Raw genomic sequence first — 19,040 nt, 5'->3', positions numbered from 1 at the left:
AAATCACCCACATTCTCTGCAGTGCAAGGGTAAAATGATCATAATCTAATTTTCACAGAAGCCCTCGGCAGCCAAATTATAAAGGTTACACCTCAGGGTACCAACCAGGTGCCAAGAATAAGATCTGGATTCACATTACCGCACTGCACATAGGAGAACCATTAGCATTATATAGACATCTAGTACACATATAAACCTCCATCATAATGGTGGCATTGTAAAAGTTGGTTTGCAGCAAGAAACAAATGCAGATTGTCCGGTGTTTAACAATAACAGGAAACGGTTTTTTTTTCTACAAAATAAAATTGCCTTGCTGCACTCTTATTTAATTAGTTCATGGTTCCCAGTATGTTTATGTATTAGTATCTGCAAAATATGTATTATGTTTCTCAATTTAAGCTTCTATATTGGTACCCTTGCTGTATGTTTGCAACACAGGTTCTGTCTGTTAAAACAATGTAGCAGAAGACCTGTGAGGCAGTATAGTCTTAGCTTCAAGAGAGCTCATAACTCCCAATTGTCCCATTTTTCACGTTGAAGTGTTGTGAGCACCATGGAATAAAGTTTGGGATTCACCCGTTTGTAGCAGACAAGGTATTGGCTTTTCATTTATTTTTGACTATTTCACTGGCGAGTGGCTAGGCCAGAGCCTCTACCCAATTCCCCTATCTGCACTTTAATGACCATTTTTCACGGGACATTTTGACAGCTCAGTCAGCAGTCCCGGATTGTTACTGAAATGTCCCGACTTTCTCTTTGATGCACTGAACAGCCAGAAAAAGATACAAAGTTTCTAAAGCTTAATTGGCTTTTGGCAGAGAATATGCAGCAGGTACACTTGGATGCTTTTGTAACAATTTAAGAAACAATTGTAATAATTCGGCTTCATTAGCAAAACTGTAATAACACGTAAAAAACACAGAGATGTGTTCAGACTTTCATAACCTGCCAAATTCTCTAAAATAAACATGGTAGCTAAGGGGTGTGACCACAAAGTGTGGGTGGTCAATACATTTTCGCCACAAAGCAAGTCTTTTTGTCCCTCTTTCTATTTCCAAAATGTTGGGAGGTATGGGAGAGCTTACAATTGCAACATTGTTTGAAGAATTGGGGCTGCAGTGCAGAAAGGGGCAGGCAGAAGCCGTTTCCAGTAGCAGTTACGTTTACAAATACTTTGAATTTGCATTTGCTTTTATTATGCAAAGCAAAAGACCGATAATTGGGCTTGGGAAATCCTTTTAAGTAAGCCTTGTACGTACTGGAATCGTCAATGTATTCTAAAATTACTGGCTCCTTTTATTGTGCAGCTGGTTTAGGCTGTTCCCTTTCATGGTCCCAAAGAGTTAATTATGGCTGTTTTGCATCATTGGGTATAGTCAATTGATGGTGAATATCATGCTTGTTTTACTGTAGCCTTACACTGTTGTTTGGGTGGAGCTGTATGTTTGCAGTGGAGCTGTGAATTCTCAAAATTTTCAAAACGAATCAGTTAATAGTGCTGCTCCAGCAGACTTCTGCACTTAAATCTGCTTCTCAAAGAGCAAACAGATTTTTTTTATATTTAAGTTTGAAATCTTATTGTCAGTTTCCCAGCTGCCCCCAGTCATGTGCTCTGATAAACTTCAGTCACTCTTTACTGCTGTACTGCAAGTTGGAGTGATATCACCCCTCTCTTTCAACCAACAGAACAATGGGACGGTAACAAGATAGCGGCTCCCTAACACAAGATAACAGCTGACTGGTAACCACAGCCTGCCAGAAAGCAGTTCCATCCTAAAGTGCTGGCTCTTTCTGAAAGCACATGACCAGGCAAAATGACCTGAGATGGCTGCCTACACACCAATATTACAACTAAGAAAAAATACACTTGCTGGTTCAGGAATTAAATTTTATATTGTAGAGTGAATTATTTGCAGTGTAATTTAGAAATATAAACAACATCATAAAAAGCATGACAAAAAACAAACAAAAGAACACATATTATAATCCAGTAAATGTCCCTTTAAGGAGTTGAATGGAATTTTTCAGGCTTCTAAACTGGCATACGAGCTCTTTCTATCTATTTTCTTACACTGACCTCACTAAATTGGCTTTCTTTTTGTTTATTTCCCACTGTGGTGTGATGGTTCTTGGTTTATTTTATTACATCAGTGCTTCCCAAATTTTTTTTTTTTAATGTTGGTGTTGATCACATCTGCAGGGCTAAATAATATTAAAATGATTGTTTCTTAAAATGTAGTGTATGGCGGGCAGGTTTTCTTGACTGTATATGCAATATCAAGTTGTATGACCCGTGTTTTCCCTTTGCATAAATCTACGGGTCAATACATAGAACATTTGCTATTGACAAATACAAAGTGTTTGGTGGGTGACATGTCGGCAATATTGAAGGCTGGCGTGTGAGAGGCCGGTGCATGCATACTGGCTGCCAAGAACAATATACATATCATATCAAGATGCCTGCTCAAATACTACCTATTATTTTCATTCTGTATAATCATACTTTGCTCTGGTTTAGTACCTTTGTATTAATATTTGCATTAACCTGTGTTCCTCTTTCTGTTGCGGTAATTTGTTGTAAGGAAATATGTATCCCCATCGAAAACTAGGATCATTAAAGGAAAACTATACCCCCCAAACAATGTAGGTCTCTATTAAAAGATACTGAATAAAACAGCTCATGTGCTTCATGTAAATGAACCATTATCGTAATAATATACTTTTTTAGTAGTATGTGCCATTGGGTAATCATAAATAGAAAATTGCCATTTTAAAAAATAAGGGCCGCCCCCTGAGATCGTACGATTCACTGTGCACACATACAAACCACATGTAAGGTCACATGAGCCAATTAACAGACAGAGTTCTGCCTTTTGCTTCCTCACTTCTTCCTGTTACAGTTAGTGTTGTAGTATTTCTGGTCAGGTGATCTCTGAGGCAGCACAGATAGAGTCATGAAATGGTGGTTCAAGGCAAGAGATGTAAAAGGGCAATATTTATGTAAATATATATTCCAGTTTGGTAAGATTCTTTAATATGTCATTCAATTTGATATAAACTATCTGTTGCTTAAGTCCCCAAAGGCGACGAAACCAAACTCTGCAGTGCTTAAGTATTCATTTTGGGGGTATAGTTTTCCTTTAATCAGGCATATTTACCCCAGTTAATGCTGAACAAATATCCAACAAGTAAAATCGCCAATCAATTTTAACAAGAATTTTACTACAAAAACTTCTGGCAACAAGAACAGCAAAGGCTCAGACTCCTAAAGTGCTATGCACAGGAGTCTTATTCTCACATTAATGAGGAACTGGCAATACTTTCAAAAGGACTAACATTTTGTCCCCAAAGGCGACGAAACCAAACTCTGCAGTGTCATGGGAGAATTTTCAGAAAAATGTCACGATTTTGTAGAAGAAAACTGCTATAAGTGCTTAAATACATCAAGAAACATTTGCAAAACACACTCTCCAATGCTAACTTTGTGCCTAATATGTAGAATGGGTTTTTTAATGAATTTATTGTTGTTTTCATGAAAATGCAACAATAATAGAACAAAATAATACAAAATTTGACAGTGGGGTAATATTAATAGTAGAAAAAGAGCATTATCCAACATGGTGTTTCAGATGATAAAAGATCATTTAAATTTTAAACTTCATGCTATGTCATTCTGGGCAGAATATAAGATTTTATTTATTCAGTGATTCTTGGTGGGTAATACCAATGTTATGTTCATCAATACCTTGAAGTTAAGATCTCGGCAGACGTTTGGGGAAGAACCCTCTTCCTCAAATGCACTTTTTTTCACAACAGGTTTCTCACTGAACCCAATAACTTTACAATGTGTCTCAATTCCAAACTGGATCAATACATATATTTGTTTAGGGATAAGGTTACAGTAACCTTTCTGCTTCAGCAGAGGATTTAGAAAAAAAACAGCTGAAAAGGCATAAAATAATCCAACTGTGTAATGGCCCAGATATCATTGGGCCCCACCCACATTCCTGGACAAAACATATATCAGAAACAATACCTTACATTCCACCATATATCAAGAACCCACTGACAAACCATTATATGTTCTACAGCTTCCACCCTGACCACTCAAAGTACTCTTATTATCTATAGTCAGGTGCTACAATACCAGACACATCAGAAAGAGATTTAGGACGGACTTCCTTAACAGGTGCTACAAGACATAAGATTGTCAATCAATATATAAACACAGTACAACCAGAATAACCAGAAACCAACTTATACAATAAAAACTAAAACCAGAGATGAAGCTTCTTGTGATTGCCATCTTGGCTAGTAAAGTTATCACCTTTACACTACTTTAGTTATATTTTGGGTAAATATATTATGCTGTAACTTTTTGAATTCACACTACTGGCATCCTTAGTGTGGCTTGTTTTCCTCTTTACGATCATGAATGGACCTGAAAAAAACGTCTTAAAGCTAGATGTTGCTTTTCAACAAATCCAGGCCTGTGTATGCGTACCAAAATGTACACTGCAACAGTGGTTTTAACTGGCTGTTACAATATCCAGACTTCAGCTCGATGTTGTCGTGGAGCCATAGGGATAAATTCCTACGGAGCAGTGTCACAGCCTCGGAAAACAAGTGGTTGGTGCTCAAATTGATAACACGCCTTTGAGTACTTTTTGGCTGCCCTTAGCTGTTTGTGTCTGAGCAACTGTAAAATATTCCATAGCTTTTTTCCCTTTCAGTCTTAACACGGAGATAAATCTTTATCAGGAAAACAAGACAACCTGGTCCTCACATTATAGTCTGGCCTGTAGGCATTAATCCTTTAAGTGTTACACTGGCATTAAAAAATATGGTAGAGTCCTGCATGGGGTCGGATACCCTAGGAATCCCCACAATATGATTGGGACTTGGGCAGATTATTCTTCATTTGCCCAGTGTGGGGGTTACCCACAGGTACCCGATCATCTGCTTTGTGGGGGCAGGTGGCCATTGCAGTGGAAACATCGACAAATCCAAGCATCCTAATCATTAAAAGTGATCACTGTGCTGGTCTCTATTATATGGATTTCATTCACATTTGCAAGCTGACATTCTCTTTCCCTGACCAATAGTGAAGTTTCTCCTAAAGAACCCACTGTTGAATGTGCATGACCAGTTAACTACAAACAGGAGCCAAAAATTATTTTCTTGAACTAGTCGACAATGCTGGTTCATTGTTCAATGATTGTTTCATTATTGGCTCAGCCAAAGCTTTTCACATTTACAAATATTTAATCTTCCATAAAACCACTGTGTTATTATTTGCTAATTTAATGATGTAGATCTTGAGGGCTTGTGTCTGCACTCGTAATCCTTCTGCAACTCTGTTCATAGACAGCCTGTAACAACTGGTCTCAACAGCTACAATTCATGTCTTGGGTTTTTCTCATTCCTTTCTGACTAGTTTGGCTTTTTATTGAATTTCAACTAGTGTTCAAAAAGCAGCAGCCAAAAGGCAGGCCAACTGTGTAACCAGATTTTGGTTATTTTGTTATTTAATAACTTTTGGTTTGGGGCCTCAGCTATCTGTCTTTCAGACCACAGTTTAGTTACTTCAGCCATTGACACTAGAAAGATATTTGGCTGATCGATGAGCCAGTTCAGAACAATATCCAAACAAAGCTGTACAAACAGGCACCCTGTTCAACACAACTGAGTTGGAGAGATCGATGCAATTCAGACATCTGCGCGGGTTGAAAATCAACTGCCAATCAGTCCACTGTACAGACTACTTGATGGCTAGATCTTTCCTCCCAGTAAATGCTTCATAGTAAGGATTAATTAGCTCATAGTTCATGTCCCTTTTATCCTCAGGGACAGGATGCACCTACCCTTTATGCAAGAGAGATGTCAGGAGATGTTGAAGATTGCAGGTGAAATGTCCAGTCTTCAAATTTCATATGATGAATATCTCTGCATGAAAGTCTTGTTGCTCATGTGCACAAGTAAGTCAAAAATTTTATTTGTCTCCTGCTTTTGTTTTCAATATAAATAGCTTTTCAGCTGACGGGGTTATGTTAATGGCTAATAAATACTGGCTCTTGGACTCCAGGGCAAACATAATTACATTCTTCACTTCGGAAGAAACCAAATAGGAACATGAAGACTCTACCTCACACATACAGACATTGAAGTATACTCTATGTTTATATAGTGGGAAGGAGAGTAAGAAATTGTGGTCATATATGGTCCTAGGTGTTCGCATATGACATGGAATGGGGTCCTAAGCCAAGTATTGCACAAGGGCTATGGACCTTTAAAGATTCTAATAATCATACTTGTAATTAGTTGGACCACTAATTTTATTAAAGGGATACTGTCATGGGAAAACATGTTTTTTTCAAAACACACCTGTTAACAGTGCTACTCCAGCAGAATTCTGCACTGAAATCCATTTCTCAAAAGAGCAAACAGATTTTTTATATTCAATTTTGAAATCTGACATGGGGCTAGACATTTTGACAATTTCCCAGCTGCCCCTGGTCATGTGACTTGTGCCTGCACTTTAGGAGAGAAATGCTTTCTGGCAGGCTGCTATTTTTCCTTCTCAATGTAACTGGATGTGTCTCAGTGAGACATGGGTTTTTACTATTGAGTGTTGTTCTTAGAACTACCAGGCAGCTGTTATCTTGTGTTAGGGAGCTGTTATCCGGTTACCTTCCCATTGTTCTTTTGTTTGGCTGCTGGGGGGGGGGGAGGGAGGGGGTGATATCACTCCAACTTGCAGTACAGCAGTAAAGAGTGATTGAAGTTTATCAGAGCACAAGTCACATGACTTGGGGCAGCTGGGAAATTGACAATATGTCTCGCCCCATGTCAGATTTCAAAATTGAATATAAAAAAATCTGTTTGCTCTTTTGAGAAATGGATTTCAGTGCAAAATTTTTCCCATGACAGTATCCCTTTAACTATGTTCAATGCCCAAATATTTTAGTTTCTAAGGGAAGCAACTGGAAAGAAAATTCCTGCTTATGTACATGAAGTTATCTATTAGAACTCCACTAAATAATATTAATATGTATTAATTTAAACTAAAGATGGAATGATCATGGGAACACTGTAATTCACAGAGTTGTATACTATACAGCACAGGGATCCCACAAGCAACAATACTATATTCCTAAATTATGGAATACTTAGAAGAGCAACATTCAGAATTTTTTCCAGGCATTAAAGTCTGGGCAGATGATATGATAAGTTTGATTAACATAAATGCATTTTTAGACAGGGCTCCATTTGCTATCCTCTGTTCTGTAGTTGGGTCTGTTAAGAACATTCAGTAATTATCAGTATTGACATGAGTTCTCATGCTATACACTAATTTACTTTGATTTTCTGATTAATCTGATTGCTTCTTTTTAACACTGCAACTTTAGTTCCAAAGGAAGGCCTGAAGAGCCACGCTCTGTTTGAGGAAATTCGTATGACATACATTAAAGAGCTGGGAAAAGCCATAGTAAAGCGGGAAGGAAATTCCAGTCAAAACTGGCAGCGCTTTTACCAACTGACAAAGCTATTGGACTCTATGCATGAGGTAAGTCCATAACTTTCGTCTACTGAGAGCATACTGTTCTCGAAGAATATTCACCCTTGAGCCTTGGTCTTTATTTATGTCCATAGAACATGCCCCTAGGGTCAGGGGCCTTTATCAGCTTGTGAAGGCCTAACCTTCAAGAAGCTCTGCTGGAATAAAGAAACCTACATATGTTGTTTTTCTATCATGATAACCTCTATAGTTTTATAAATGTTATAATTTTTAAGGGACATAGTCTGTGTCTATAGGTGGCCTTAGACGTTACAATTACGATCTACAATTATCTTTCTAGGAAAGATTGTTTTAATATACACGTGGTCCGATATACAGGTAGAAACAATAGAATTCTACCTGTATCTGATGATTCAGCACTAACAATGGCAAATGTTTGGGTGCCTTTAAATGTGCCGGATCAAGCCAGCCTGATAGCCAAGCCGACCGATATCCAAATCTTCTGTCAATATCAGTCGGCTCGTCTCCCACCATACACGCACCGAATATTTAGGAAAATTAGTTTTGTATGATATTATCAGTGCATCTATGGCCACCTTAAAGGGATACTGTCAAAATGAATCAGTTAATAGCGCTGCTCCAGCAGAATTCTGCACTGAAATCCATTTCTCAAAAGAGCAAACAGATTTTTTTTATATTCAGTTTTGAAATCTGACATGGGGCTTGACATATTGTCAATTTCCCAGCTGCCGCAAGTGATGTGACTTGTGCTCTGCTAAACTTCAATCACTCTTTACTGCTGTACTGCAAGTTGGAGTCATATCACCCCCCTCCCTTCCCCCCCCCCCAGCAGCCAAACAAAAGAATAATGGGAAGGTAACGAGATAGCAGCTGCTATGGTAGATCTAAGAACAGCACTCAATAGTAAAAACCCATGTCCCACTGAGACACATTCAGTTACATTGAGAAGGAAAAACAGCAGCCTGCCAGAAAGCATTTCTCTCCTAAAGTGCAGGCACAAGTCACATGACCTGGGGCAGCTGGGAAATTGACAAAATGTCTAGCCCCATGTCAGATTTTAAAATTGAATATAAAAAAATCTGTTTGCTCTTTTGAGAAATGGATTTCAGTTCAGAATTCTGCTGGAGTAGCACTATTAACTGTTGAGTTTTGAAAAAAAACATGTTTTCCGACGACAGGATCCCTTTAAGATCAATATTCTGTGGCCTCCTGTAAGTAGTAACTGCCCCCACCCATCTAAAATGAGTAAAAAAAATTCACTTTACTGTTAGCTGAGCAGATACGATGGTGATCCACCAGTTCTCAGTGGGTAGATAAAATGACAGTGGTGGTACATAGGCAGATTTTTGGTGCTGATTATTCTTGACCAAGTTCGCTCTGGTCTGGTACAAACCCCACCCCACTGTTGTGCCATCTCAGACATGAACTTGTATAGCAGGAGAGACCGTGCTATCGAATCACACTGCTTTTGTTTCTTCCCCCCAGGTGGCTGAGAATCTACTGGCCTTTTGCTTCCTTTCCTTCCTGGATAAATCAATGAGCATCGAATTTCCGGATATGTTGTCAGAAATCATCAGCAATCAGATACCAAAATATTCATCTGGAAACCTCAAAAAACTGTTATTTCATCAAAAGTGACTGCCTTAATGGAACATATATATATAAATATATCTATTAGTATAAAAAAAAAGTTGCCTTAAGGAAAGCTAAAGTAAAAAAAATATATATATATCGCTTTTAATGTATAAAAAAAGAAGAGAGCCTAAAGAAATCAGCTGTTCTTATTGTCCTTGCAACGGTGTTCCTTTTGTAATTATGCACTACAGTTCTTGTGGTTTACAGAGGGCCAAGTTTTAAACTACGGGAAATTCCTCATTTCAAGAGTGAGATGGGCTGAATAAGAGGGGGTTGAATAAGAGTCTGCATTGTGAACATTCTGCTTGTAATTCTTGCATTAGGATGGGTTTATTTTGCTAGATCTATTTTTTTTTTTCTTTAAAGTGTTTTTTTTTAGGTGACATTAAAGGGGAATTATTATGACTTCGGTTTTTTTTTTTTATGTTATTTATGAAGCAAATCTAAATCCCAACATTCTTTTTAGCTCCCCCTAGAAATGCAGCACAATCCAACAAGGGGGCATTAATATCTCTAAAACAAATGTTTTTATTGGTTGTAATCGCAAAACGTCTTGGATTTTCTTTATAAATGACATATTAAAAATGAAAGAAATCAGGGTTTCCCCCTTAGGAAAGGTTGATTTATGCATGTAACCAGAGGAAAGTTTACAAGCGTCTATCAGAAAAGGGAAGTTGTGCCTTTTTTTTTTTTAAGCTACTGTTTGGATCTAGCAGTTTCCTCTCAATGTTTTACCACCAACGGGCAAACTGGCTTCCTCCTATTTTTATTTTCCATACGATTTAGGATTTCTTTTTGTTTTGGGGTTTTTTTTTGTTGTAATTTTTAAAAACAACTGTTGTACAGATATGGCCTTAGGGGAATATGTTTCCAGACAGGGGCAGCTTTGAGCTTTCCTAACACCTTTATAAAATAGTCCGTAACAGAAAAACTAAAATAGACAAAAAAAAAAATAAAAAAAGTCATAAACACTTTCTCATCAACAGTCAGGTCGGCGGAGGACGGGATTTCCTTTTTTCCTGCCTCCTCCTTCTCTTTCTTAGAGTCTTTATATGCCTCCTGTACAATATTCTTGCTTAGCTACTTGTCCAAATGGAAGGCACATGCCTACAATGATTATTTGCTGCATATTAGTATCCGCTACTGGTGCAGGTACCACACTAGTGCTTAATCTCCTGTGCTTAGGTGTCTGATATCCATCTATGGTCTGAGGATAGGCAAGCCTATACTGACCCCGGGTCACTGACCCCTTCCATCTTAACCAAGCAGAACCTGGCAACTACACAAGCCAGAGCCGTGCTTTCTTGTACCAGTTTCACGAGTGCCATAAGATGAAATGCTATTTTAGAAGCTGCTGTAGCCATTGCAATAGCCTACAGAATGTAAATGTCTTTTATTAACAAAAGAAAAAGTATTTAAAAAAAAACAAAAACTATACATAATTGTTTTGCCAGCCATTCACTTTAAAGGATTTTTTAATCAGATTTTTTTAACTTTATCAGGGTCACTACAAAGCCACTGTAAGCAGGGTTATTAAGACAAAACAAATATATATATAGAAATCTATACAGAGAGATTTATATGAAAGTTCATTTTCGTGAAAAAAAACCTTATCAAACTGTGTTGCTAAACGAACCTATTTATAGTTTTCCACAATGTATGCCATATTGGTATAATTGGAACTGGGACAGAAAAATGAAAGGGCTACTGCAGCTTGAGTGCGTAATAACTGTCCGATGCTTTATATTATATATTAGACATTATAATAAGGAAGGCTTCAGCACTTTTGATTGGGTTGTTTTATTCAAATCTGTTGCAGAGCAAAAAAAAAAAAAAACCATCATTTGCATTAGCGATGCTGAAATCCATGCGATGTTTCCATGTGACACGTTGTAAATTCGAACATGCGACTATCTGTTTTATTGTGTATTTTGTTAGACGTAACTGGACTGTAAGCATTATAGCAATTTTTTAAAATACGTTTGTGGGTTTTTTTTCCCCTTATATCCTAAGAAGGCATCCTGAGAAAGTTCAGGCCAGTTTGGCTTAGGCCGGGATTTGAACAGGATTGAGCCAAAACCCAGGAATCCGTCATCCTAAAGAGTGAGGTGTAATGTGTTCATTCGTCCCTTTTTTTTTTCTCCTTTCTCCTCAAGGAGAAAAGCCTGTGTTTTAGCGGATTTTTTTTTTTTTTGTTTATTTTGAGAAATTCTATACTTTTTACAGCTTTTCATAAACAGGAATTGTTCATATATTTTGTTTTGTTAATGATGGGAAAAAAAGCCTTTCAGATTTGTATCGTTTCTTGTGTAATAACACAAAAAATACAAATAACAAAGCTTGTGGGGTTTTTATGTTTTCTTCTTTCTGTAAAAAAACAAAACAAAAACAAATGGACTTGTCATTTTTATATTCGAGCCTTTTGCAAAGAGAATGTTTGGCATCGTCATGTAGCTCCTAGGTCTCATTGTGCCTTGAAGTGCCTCTGCAATGGCAGCCATCACCTGATCATCAACCAAATCCCTGTCGTCTAGATCTGAGGGCAATCCGGAAAGCCGTGTATTTGTACTTTAAGTATTAATACAATAAACTAGATAGAGAAACCTTTGTCCATCACCAATACACATGTGCAGACTTTATAGCTTATAGAATTATATCGCAAAGTTGTTTTGAAGCAGTTGCTGAAGTTTTCCCCCCCACCCTCATTTTGCCGGTGATAAAAAAAAAAACATAACATAAAAAAAGTTTAATCATATTGTGGTTGTCATTTACTAAAGTGTAGGGTGCTTTTTGATCTTGGTTATTACCCTTTAGGCTTCAGTAAATCCCAAATATTTTTTTGTACATTTTTGTATAGTGAATTCTCATTTCTGTATATAGATTCAAGCATAGAGTAAGCTAATCCCAGTCCTCAAGTGCCAACAAACTTCATCCATTACATTTTGCACACAGGTATATTGCATACAAAAGAGTAAAGCCATGAAGTGATCGTGTGTCAAGTACAGAATTAAATAATAAAGCCATGAAGTGATCATGTGTCAAGTACAGAATTAAATAATAAAGCCATGAAGGGATATTCCCTGTGTAGGAACAACATGATGTATAAGTCATGCTTGAGGACCACTGATTTAAACACTTACTCTGTTTGGTTACCGTTCGCTCATAGCACGAATGTGGACTAATGTCTATTGCTGATATTCATGTCCCTGTAGAACGTTGTTTTCTAAAAAGCTTTCCTTGCTGGTCATTGTTGCCGGATATGTATGAAACATTTTTGGTCATAATGTCTGTAGGGCTTGCTATTATCTTTGCAACCTGAAAATGTGAGCGTATAAAAGGTTGATCTGTGTAGTTCTAGTTGTGAATATACTGATTACTTTCAAGGCCTTAATGAGTTTTTTTTATACTTGTTCAGGGCAACTGCCAGTGTAAAGACTATTCTGAATTGCTTCATATAACAAGCTCTAAACTACCATATATTCTGTTCAACCGCAAGCTGAAAAATCCAGATTTATTCTCAAACAAGACAACATTTTTATTTTATGTTTTTTTTCTCTGTCCAGACCTAATTCTACTTTTTTACTGGTTGTTTATTAAGCCCACCCAATAAATTAATTAGAGCAATAGGAAAATGTATTTTTTTTGATTGGGTGAGGGGCTACACCCCTGATTTTCAGTATGGATTCACAGTACATGGAACATGGCTTTAAAGGTACAGGTCAAGACTTTTGTTCTAGAGATGAACTGTGGGGCTGATTTTAATAAGATCCATGGGGTTGGTGATCTGTTGAAGCATGTAGATAAAAAAGACTTGTATGGCAAGCCAAGCATTAATGAAGTCTTCTCAGGAATCAATGAATTCAGAACATGGTATTGCTAGTGCTATTTTTAACTCAAAAAGTATTCATTCCTCATACAACCTATCGTGTGTCTGCACTACAGAAATATTGTATTCACTAATCTCTAAAGAGCAGATTTTAGCTGCCTATGTATCGGGCACTCAAACGAGCCTACCTGACAGATATCTGGCTGAATATCAACCAGAAATCAATTGGATTGGTTTAAAAATCTCAACCGCATCCGCTTGTTGATGAAGACAGCCTGTGTCCCCATCATTGTAACTAGGGGTCTTATAGAGAAAAAGATCCGTTCATTTGGCAATGTTCTCAAATGAACGGACCTTCGTGTGCATGGCCAGCTTTAGTCTACCACAAATCTAACGGGTTTACCAGGATGGAGGGCAATTGCACTAGAATCTAGTTAGTTTAAATACAATAAAAAAAATAATAAAATGTTGCTTTTAATTGCTGTTAAGTAGGGATGCACCAAATTCACTATTTTGGATTCGGCCAACCCCCGAATCCTTTGCGAAAGATTCGTGCGAATACTGAACTGAATCTGAACCCTAATTTGCATATAAGTCATGCGATTTCCCTCCCCACCCCTAATTTGCATATGCAAATTAGGATTTGGTTCGGCCGGGCAGTAGGATTCCGCCGAATCCTGCTGAAAAAGGCCGAATCCCGAAACGAATCCTGGATTCGGTGCATCCCTACTGTTAAGACCCATAGATCATACTGTTCATAAAACATGTGTGAATGCCAATTATGTAATACTTAAGATCTCCCATAAAAATCACTCACAATATAGACATGATCGAGTGCTTATTGTGGAGAAGAATGCAATGAAATGTCATCATGGATTTCAACACAAACCTGTCAAAGAGAAAATATACACCACTGCCCCCTTTGACATTAGCCCATTTAGTTGGGCTTTTGTAGAAAAGGTGCATGAAAACTGATCTGATTCCAAAAATAAATTATACTAACCATTGCCCTGCCCCTTAGGCTCACAGTGTAATGTGACCCCTCCATCGCCTTATTCCACTGTGAAGTAAAGGATTCTACTTAGTGCTTGAAGTTCCTCTGCTTTCCATAGTGTGTGGTGCCCAGATTCTCTCCAAAGCAGAGAGACTTCAAGTTCCAGAATCTATAACTTGGAACAAGGTAAGAAAGGGGTTGCATTACACTGTGAGCTTAAGGGGGCAGGGAATGGTTTGTACAACTATTATGGTTTCCTTTCCAACTGTAGAATCCGGGAAGTGTGGGCAAAAATGTGTATATATAATTTTTTTGAGCCCTTGCCAAAAAGGGGGATGAGGTGTCCCTTTAACTAGGCATGTTTGTTTTTTTTATGTTGAGCTCTGATTATGGTTTACAGTGTTGTAATTCTTAGCACGTGGCAGTGTTGCACTTGGTAAATATTGTTTACATATGTGTCAAGTGAATATATGAATGGGTCGTATTGCAAATTACGGGACAGCTAATTCATTGATACCCCATCATGAACTGTGTATAGATAAGCTTTTAGGAAAACCACTTTGGAATTTCTAATATGATTAACTCTATTTTAAAACATGCTTCACCTTATTAAGACATAAGAACAACAATTTAAATAATTAGATCAGCAGCATAAAGGTATGTTCCAGCTTATCAATTAAACAATTTCATTGGTATCTTCTTCCTAACTCTATGGAGCTGATTTATCAAGGGTCGAAGTGAAAATTCCAATTTTTGAGTTTTTTAATGGCCAAAATTATCAGATCTGACTAGGGAATTTTGAAATTTGATTTGAGGTTTTTTTTCAAATTCAATTTTTGAAATTTATCATACACATTTGACTATTTGCCACCTTTAACCTGTCGAATTGCTGTTTTGACCTATGGAGGACGCCCTGGGATCAATTTGGAGTTGTTTGCAAAAAAACTTGAATCTAATTTAATTCAAGTTTGTGGGGTCTGTTTTATTCATCCAAGAAATTAGATTTTTTTTTTAAATAAATTGAAGTTGGTCCAATTTCGAGTTCATGGCAGTTTAAAATAACTCGCGTGAACTCGAAATTCAACCCTTGATAAATCTGCCCCTATGTGTTGGCCATTTTTTAACAGATACAAGATATACATAATTGAATTATTAAATAAATATATATATAAACTCATACACATATCGTAATGTCTATTTGAGCTATGATAGAAAGCTATATATGGAAAAGATAAAAGCATGAGCATTTTAGGACATTAATTGTGATTTAATATAATTTTATGTTTCTCAGTGTGGGGAGAACCGAATAAAGAGAGAGATTTTTAAGCTTGTTTTATCTACACAATGTAATTATTGACTGTATCATAGCTTGTATAGTGTATAATAGAAGGGTGGGAATTGGTCTATTGGAATCTTTTTTGTTTGTTTTTTTTTTTAGTGGATTAGTTGCAAATAGGTTGTTTTTGCCATTATTCTCTGTGGAAGGTTACCTGCTTTTCTGATTATAGTGTCCATCAATGCAGTATAATTCCATTTTAGCTCCCGATTTGCCATCCATCAGCAGGAACCAGAGTTCTCCGTGTTCGCTTGAAAGAAGAAGAAAAATAATTTTCAGTTTGTACTTGGCTAAAATAACCCTTTTTAATAATAAGAAACCTAGAGGCAGCAACACCATCAAGATTTCCTGAATGACCCAACTTCTTGCTTGTCCAAAAATCTGATTCTGTTTCTTTTCTAAACAAACACTGAACATTATTAAAAACAGATAAATATTCTGTCTTCTGTTTTGGTTTGAAATTTCAACTATTTTTCTTTTTCAAACCCAACACGTTTTTTCAATTTTGCTGCAAGCTTCACCCCTCGTACTTCCCTTATCTTCTCTATGTTAGTGTAATGAGAGAGAACTTTTTCAATAGTGTGCAGTCTGAAGATATGTTGCATTTAGTGATATGTTGAATTGGGGGAATGTAATAAAAATTGTAAATGAGGGGAAATAAGAAATTTCATTTTGGAATGTAATATATTTAAACCATTATTGTGGGTGCACATCATGAATTTTTAAGACCTGCTTGAAGTCACTGATGCCACCATGAAATGCAAATTTTTTGCCGTTAGAGATGCGCAAGACCTACACTAAATAGGTGCAGACTATAAGTATATTTACTTTTGTGTCTTTTATTACATTCCCCCATGAGTTGTTGTATAGGAGGAACCTTTTAAAAATGCTAATACTCTGTGAGCCAATGAAATCCAAAGAGCAAATAGTAGGAACCGTATTTACCATTTAGACCGTCAGTGTAAAATTAAGCAAATGTCAGATCTTTCTTTGTGTGCCTGTAGTATTTGCCTGCCTACAAGGGACCACTCTAGTTCTACACTGCTAATTCAGAATTGTATTTGGAGTTCTGTCATTGAAGACATGTGAAGTCATGAGACAAATTCAGTAGTATATACACAGTACCTTGTATTCTGTATTATGTGAAAACCAAATTCAGAAGACCTTACAAAATCAACATTGGATCTTTCAGCTCCCCTTTGTGACTGTGTTTTAGTGTCTGTTGCTATTGAGTGTGATTTGTAGTCCCATAGTAGCGTACAGTCTAATGGGCACATGGAATCCCAGTAAAACACCCCAAAATCACTCAATCTGAAATATAAATATCATTTCAACAATTTTCATTTCATGTCTTTAGATTAGGGGGCCCTAAGTGTTGTGTTCATCTTGGCTGATGATTTTTGAAGAAACCAAGCGTTCCTTGATTCAGACAGAAAGAGGGAAACCTTTATTGAAGGAAAATGATGACTTTGTGTTTTTGGAATTCATGTTTCTCTTATAAAGAAGAGAATATATAGCATTAGAAGGCAGAAGAACATGTTTAGGATGTTTACAGTTTCCTTAAAATATATAGAGAAGCACAGTCGGTACACAGCTATAAAGTAGTTGAGGTTGAATAAAAGATACATTTCTAAAGCTGGACATACACCAAAAGATCCATTTGTTTGCTGGGTTGACAAACAAGTGGATCTTCACCCAATATTGGGCTAATCCGATTGTTCGGCAAAACTATCGGATTACAGCCGATGGGACGAGGATCTCTTCAACTAGCTGATGTGGTTCTTGATTGGACAGGAAAATCAAACCTGCCCGATTGAGTTTTGGCCAATTTTTGTCTAGGTATCAGTCTGGGAGGCCTGTCAGAGAGCCCCATAAACTGGCAGATAAGCTGCTGAATCAGTATAAAGGACCTGAAATGGCATCTTAAATTTGCCCACCTTAAATTCAAGCATTTGCACCGAGTAAATCCTTCCTAATTTTGAGTCAATCCAGAATGAAACCCATCTAAAGCTGCATCCAAAATGCCGCGCAAGGAAAAAACTCATTCCTGATACTGAAAACTGGAAACTGATCCAGTCCCTGCATGAAATGAACTAGTGAAGTATTATGTATGAATAAGAAGACACATGCACCTATAAAGGTGTACCTAGGACCTTAAACCAATGAAACCGCCTTAATAGTATTATCCCGCCCTAGACCAAATATTTTGGGAAAAGCCATAGCACCTGTGAATGTGAACTTATATCTCAGTTCTGATGTCTAGTCTACAACACTAATGAATCACGTTATATCTGTTCTGTGGCTACTTGTCAGTACATTATTATTATTATTGTCCTTAATTCACCTCCTCTGTGGAGCTCGCAATCAAAGGTCCTAATCGCTCACAGGAGACCATTAACTTCCCCGTTAGTTTCTCCTCTTGAATAAGCAAGAGTTTCTCTCTAAAGAGTTTCTTTCTGTATTTTGTGAAGATTTGCTTTACAGAAATATTAGTTGGTGATAGGTATTGCTCATTGAAGAAGAGGTAAATGAAGCCATAGTTTGTTTTAAAATACTGTTCCCACGCTTGTTTTATAGGTACAGGTGTTCTCACAGCATAGGGAATGTAATCTGCCTAGGCTTAACTTGATTATTACTGGTTCGGTCTCTCAATGGAAGGTTACAAGTGATTCCAGGCTTGGTAAGGATTGAGATTTTATGGGTCACCAGACTTGCTTGGAATGGTGTGACTTTATTTTAAAATTTTCCACGTTTTTCTCTGCGTCTGTTTCTTATAAGATGTTAAATTAGAGGTGGCAATTATTATTAAAATAAAAAAAGAAAGCAATATATGGAGAATTTTAGAGGATTCAGATTGTGGATTAGGCGAATAGAAAATAACCTACAAGAAATACTGAATAGCAATTACTCATGCTCCTCTTTTATGTGCCATCACTCGGCTAAAATTGCTCTGGAATCATTTCTTTCCTCTGAAATATATTAAAAAAAAAATTGTGGTGGGAGCTTTTTTGTTTTAAGCCATAAATGTACTGATGTACTTGAGAGTTATGTGTGGGGGTTAATGGGCAGCAAACTGCCATTACTGTATCAGAGAGGGCAACACCGAATAAGAGCCATAGGCCTGCACTGATATATTTCTATAAAGATTCCTTACATGTCATCTAAGCAAAAGACAAATTGTAGAACCATTTTCTAAACAGATGCCCTTTGTCATTTATCTAGTTACTTTTGGAAAATGTGGTTGTAAAAAAGGCACAATAAAGCTTCTTAATGACCACCACTGCCACAGGTTTTAAGTTAAATTGAGAATCTTTCATTCTCTGCAAAAATACAATATGGCTCTTCTCTCATTTTTCTTCTTAAGATATAACAAGATTGGTATAGACTAGAGTCTAAATTCTGCGGAAAATAATACATAACGTGGATTAAAATATAGTGGTTGCCTTTAACCAACCCATTTAAGGTGCATGTAGAACTACATTGTATTGTAAAACAAACCGGCTATTCATTATGCATTATAGTAGATTTAGAGGCCCATTTATCAAAGGTCAAATTTCAAATTCATATGTTTTTTTTTTTTACTCGAATAAATTCGAATATACTCTAAATTCATTTGGGAGGTTATTTAAGAAAAAATTTGAACGTCTAAAACTAATGTTACCGACTCGAAAAATGCAAATTGAATTAGATTGAAATTCGCCTAATCTCA

At 36.9% G+C, this 19,040-nt stretch overlaps 1 protein-coding gene across 4 annotated transcripts in view; it reads left to right on the top strand.

Moving 5' to 3' along the window:
- nr3c1.L (nuclear receptor subfamily 3 group C member 1 L homeolog) overlaps positions 1-12,801 on the top strand; it is a 137,132-nt gene extending 124,331 nt beyond the window's left edge. For 3 of the 4 annotated variants that reach the window (XM_018250792.2, XM_018250791.2, XM_041584998.1), the window contains exons 7-9: positions 5,848-5,978; positions 7,410-7,567; positions 9,026-12,801. In XM_018250792.2, coding sequence (XP_018106281.1) covers positions 5,848-5,978; positions 7,410-7,567; positions 9,026-9,178 — 442 coding nt within the window. In that variant the 3' untranslated portion in view covers positions 9,179-12,801. The remainder of the gene's footprint in view (positions 1-5,847; positions 5,979-7,409; positions 7,568-9,025) is intronic. The other variant, NM_001088062.2, reaches the window with a different exon arrangement.
- The last annotated feature ends 6,239 nt before the right edge of the window (positions 12,802-19,040 follow it).

This window comes from Xenopus laevis, chromosome 3L (genome assembly GCF_017654675.1).
Source record: "Xenopus laevis strain J_2021 chromosome 3L, Xenopus_laevis_v10.1, whole genome shotgun sequence".
NCBI lineage: Eukaryota > Metazoa > Chordata > Amphibia > Anura > Pipidae > Xenopus > Xenopus laevis.
This window is presented reverse-complemented; position numbering and strand designations above follow the sequence as displayed.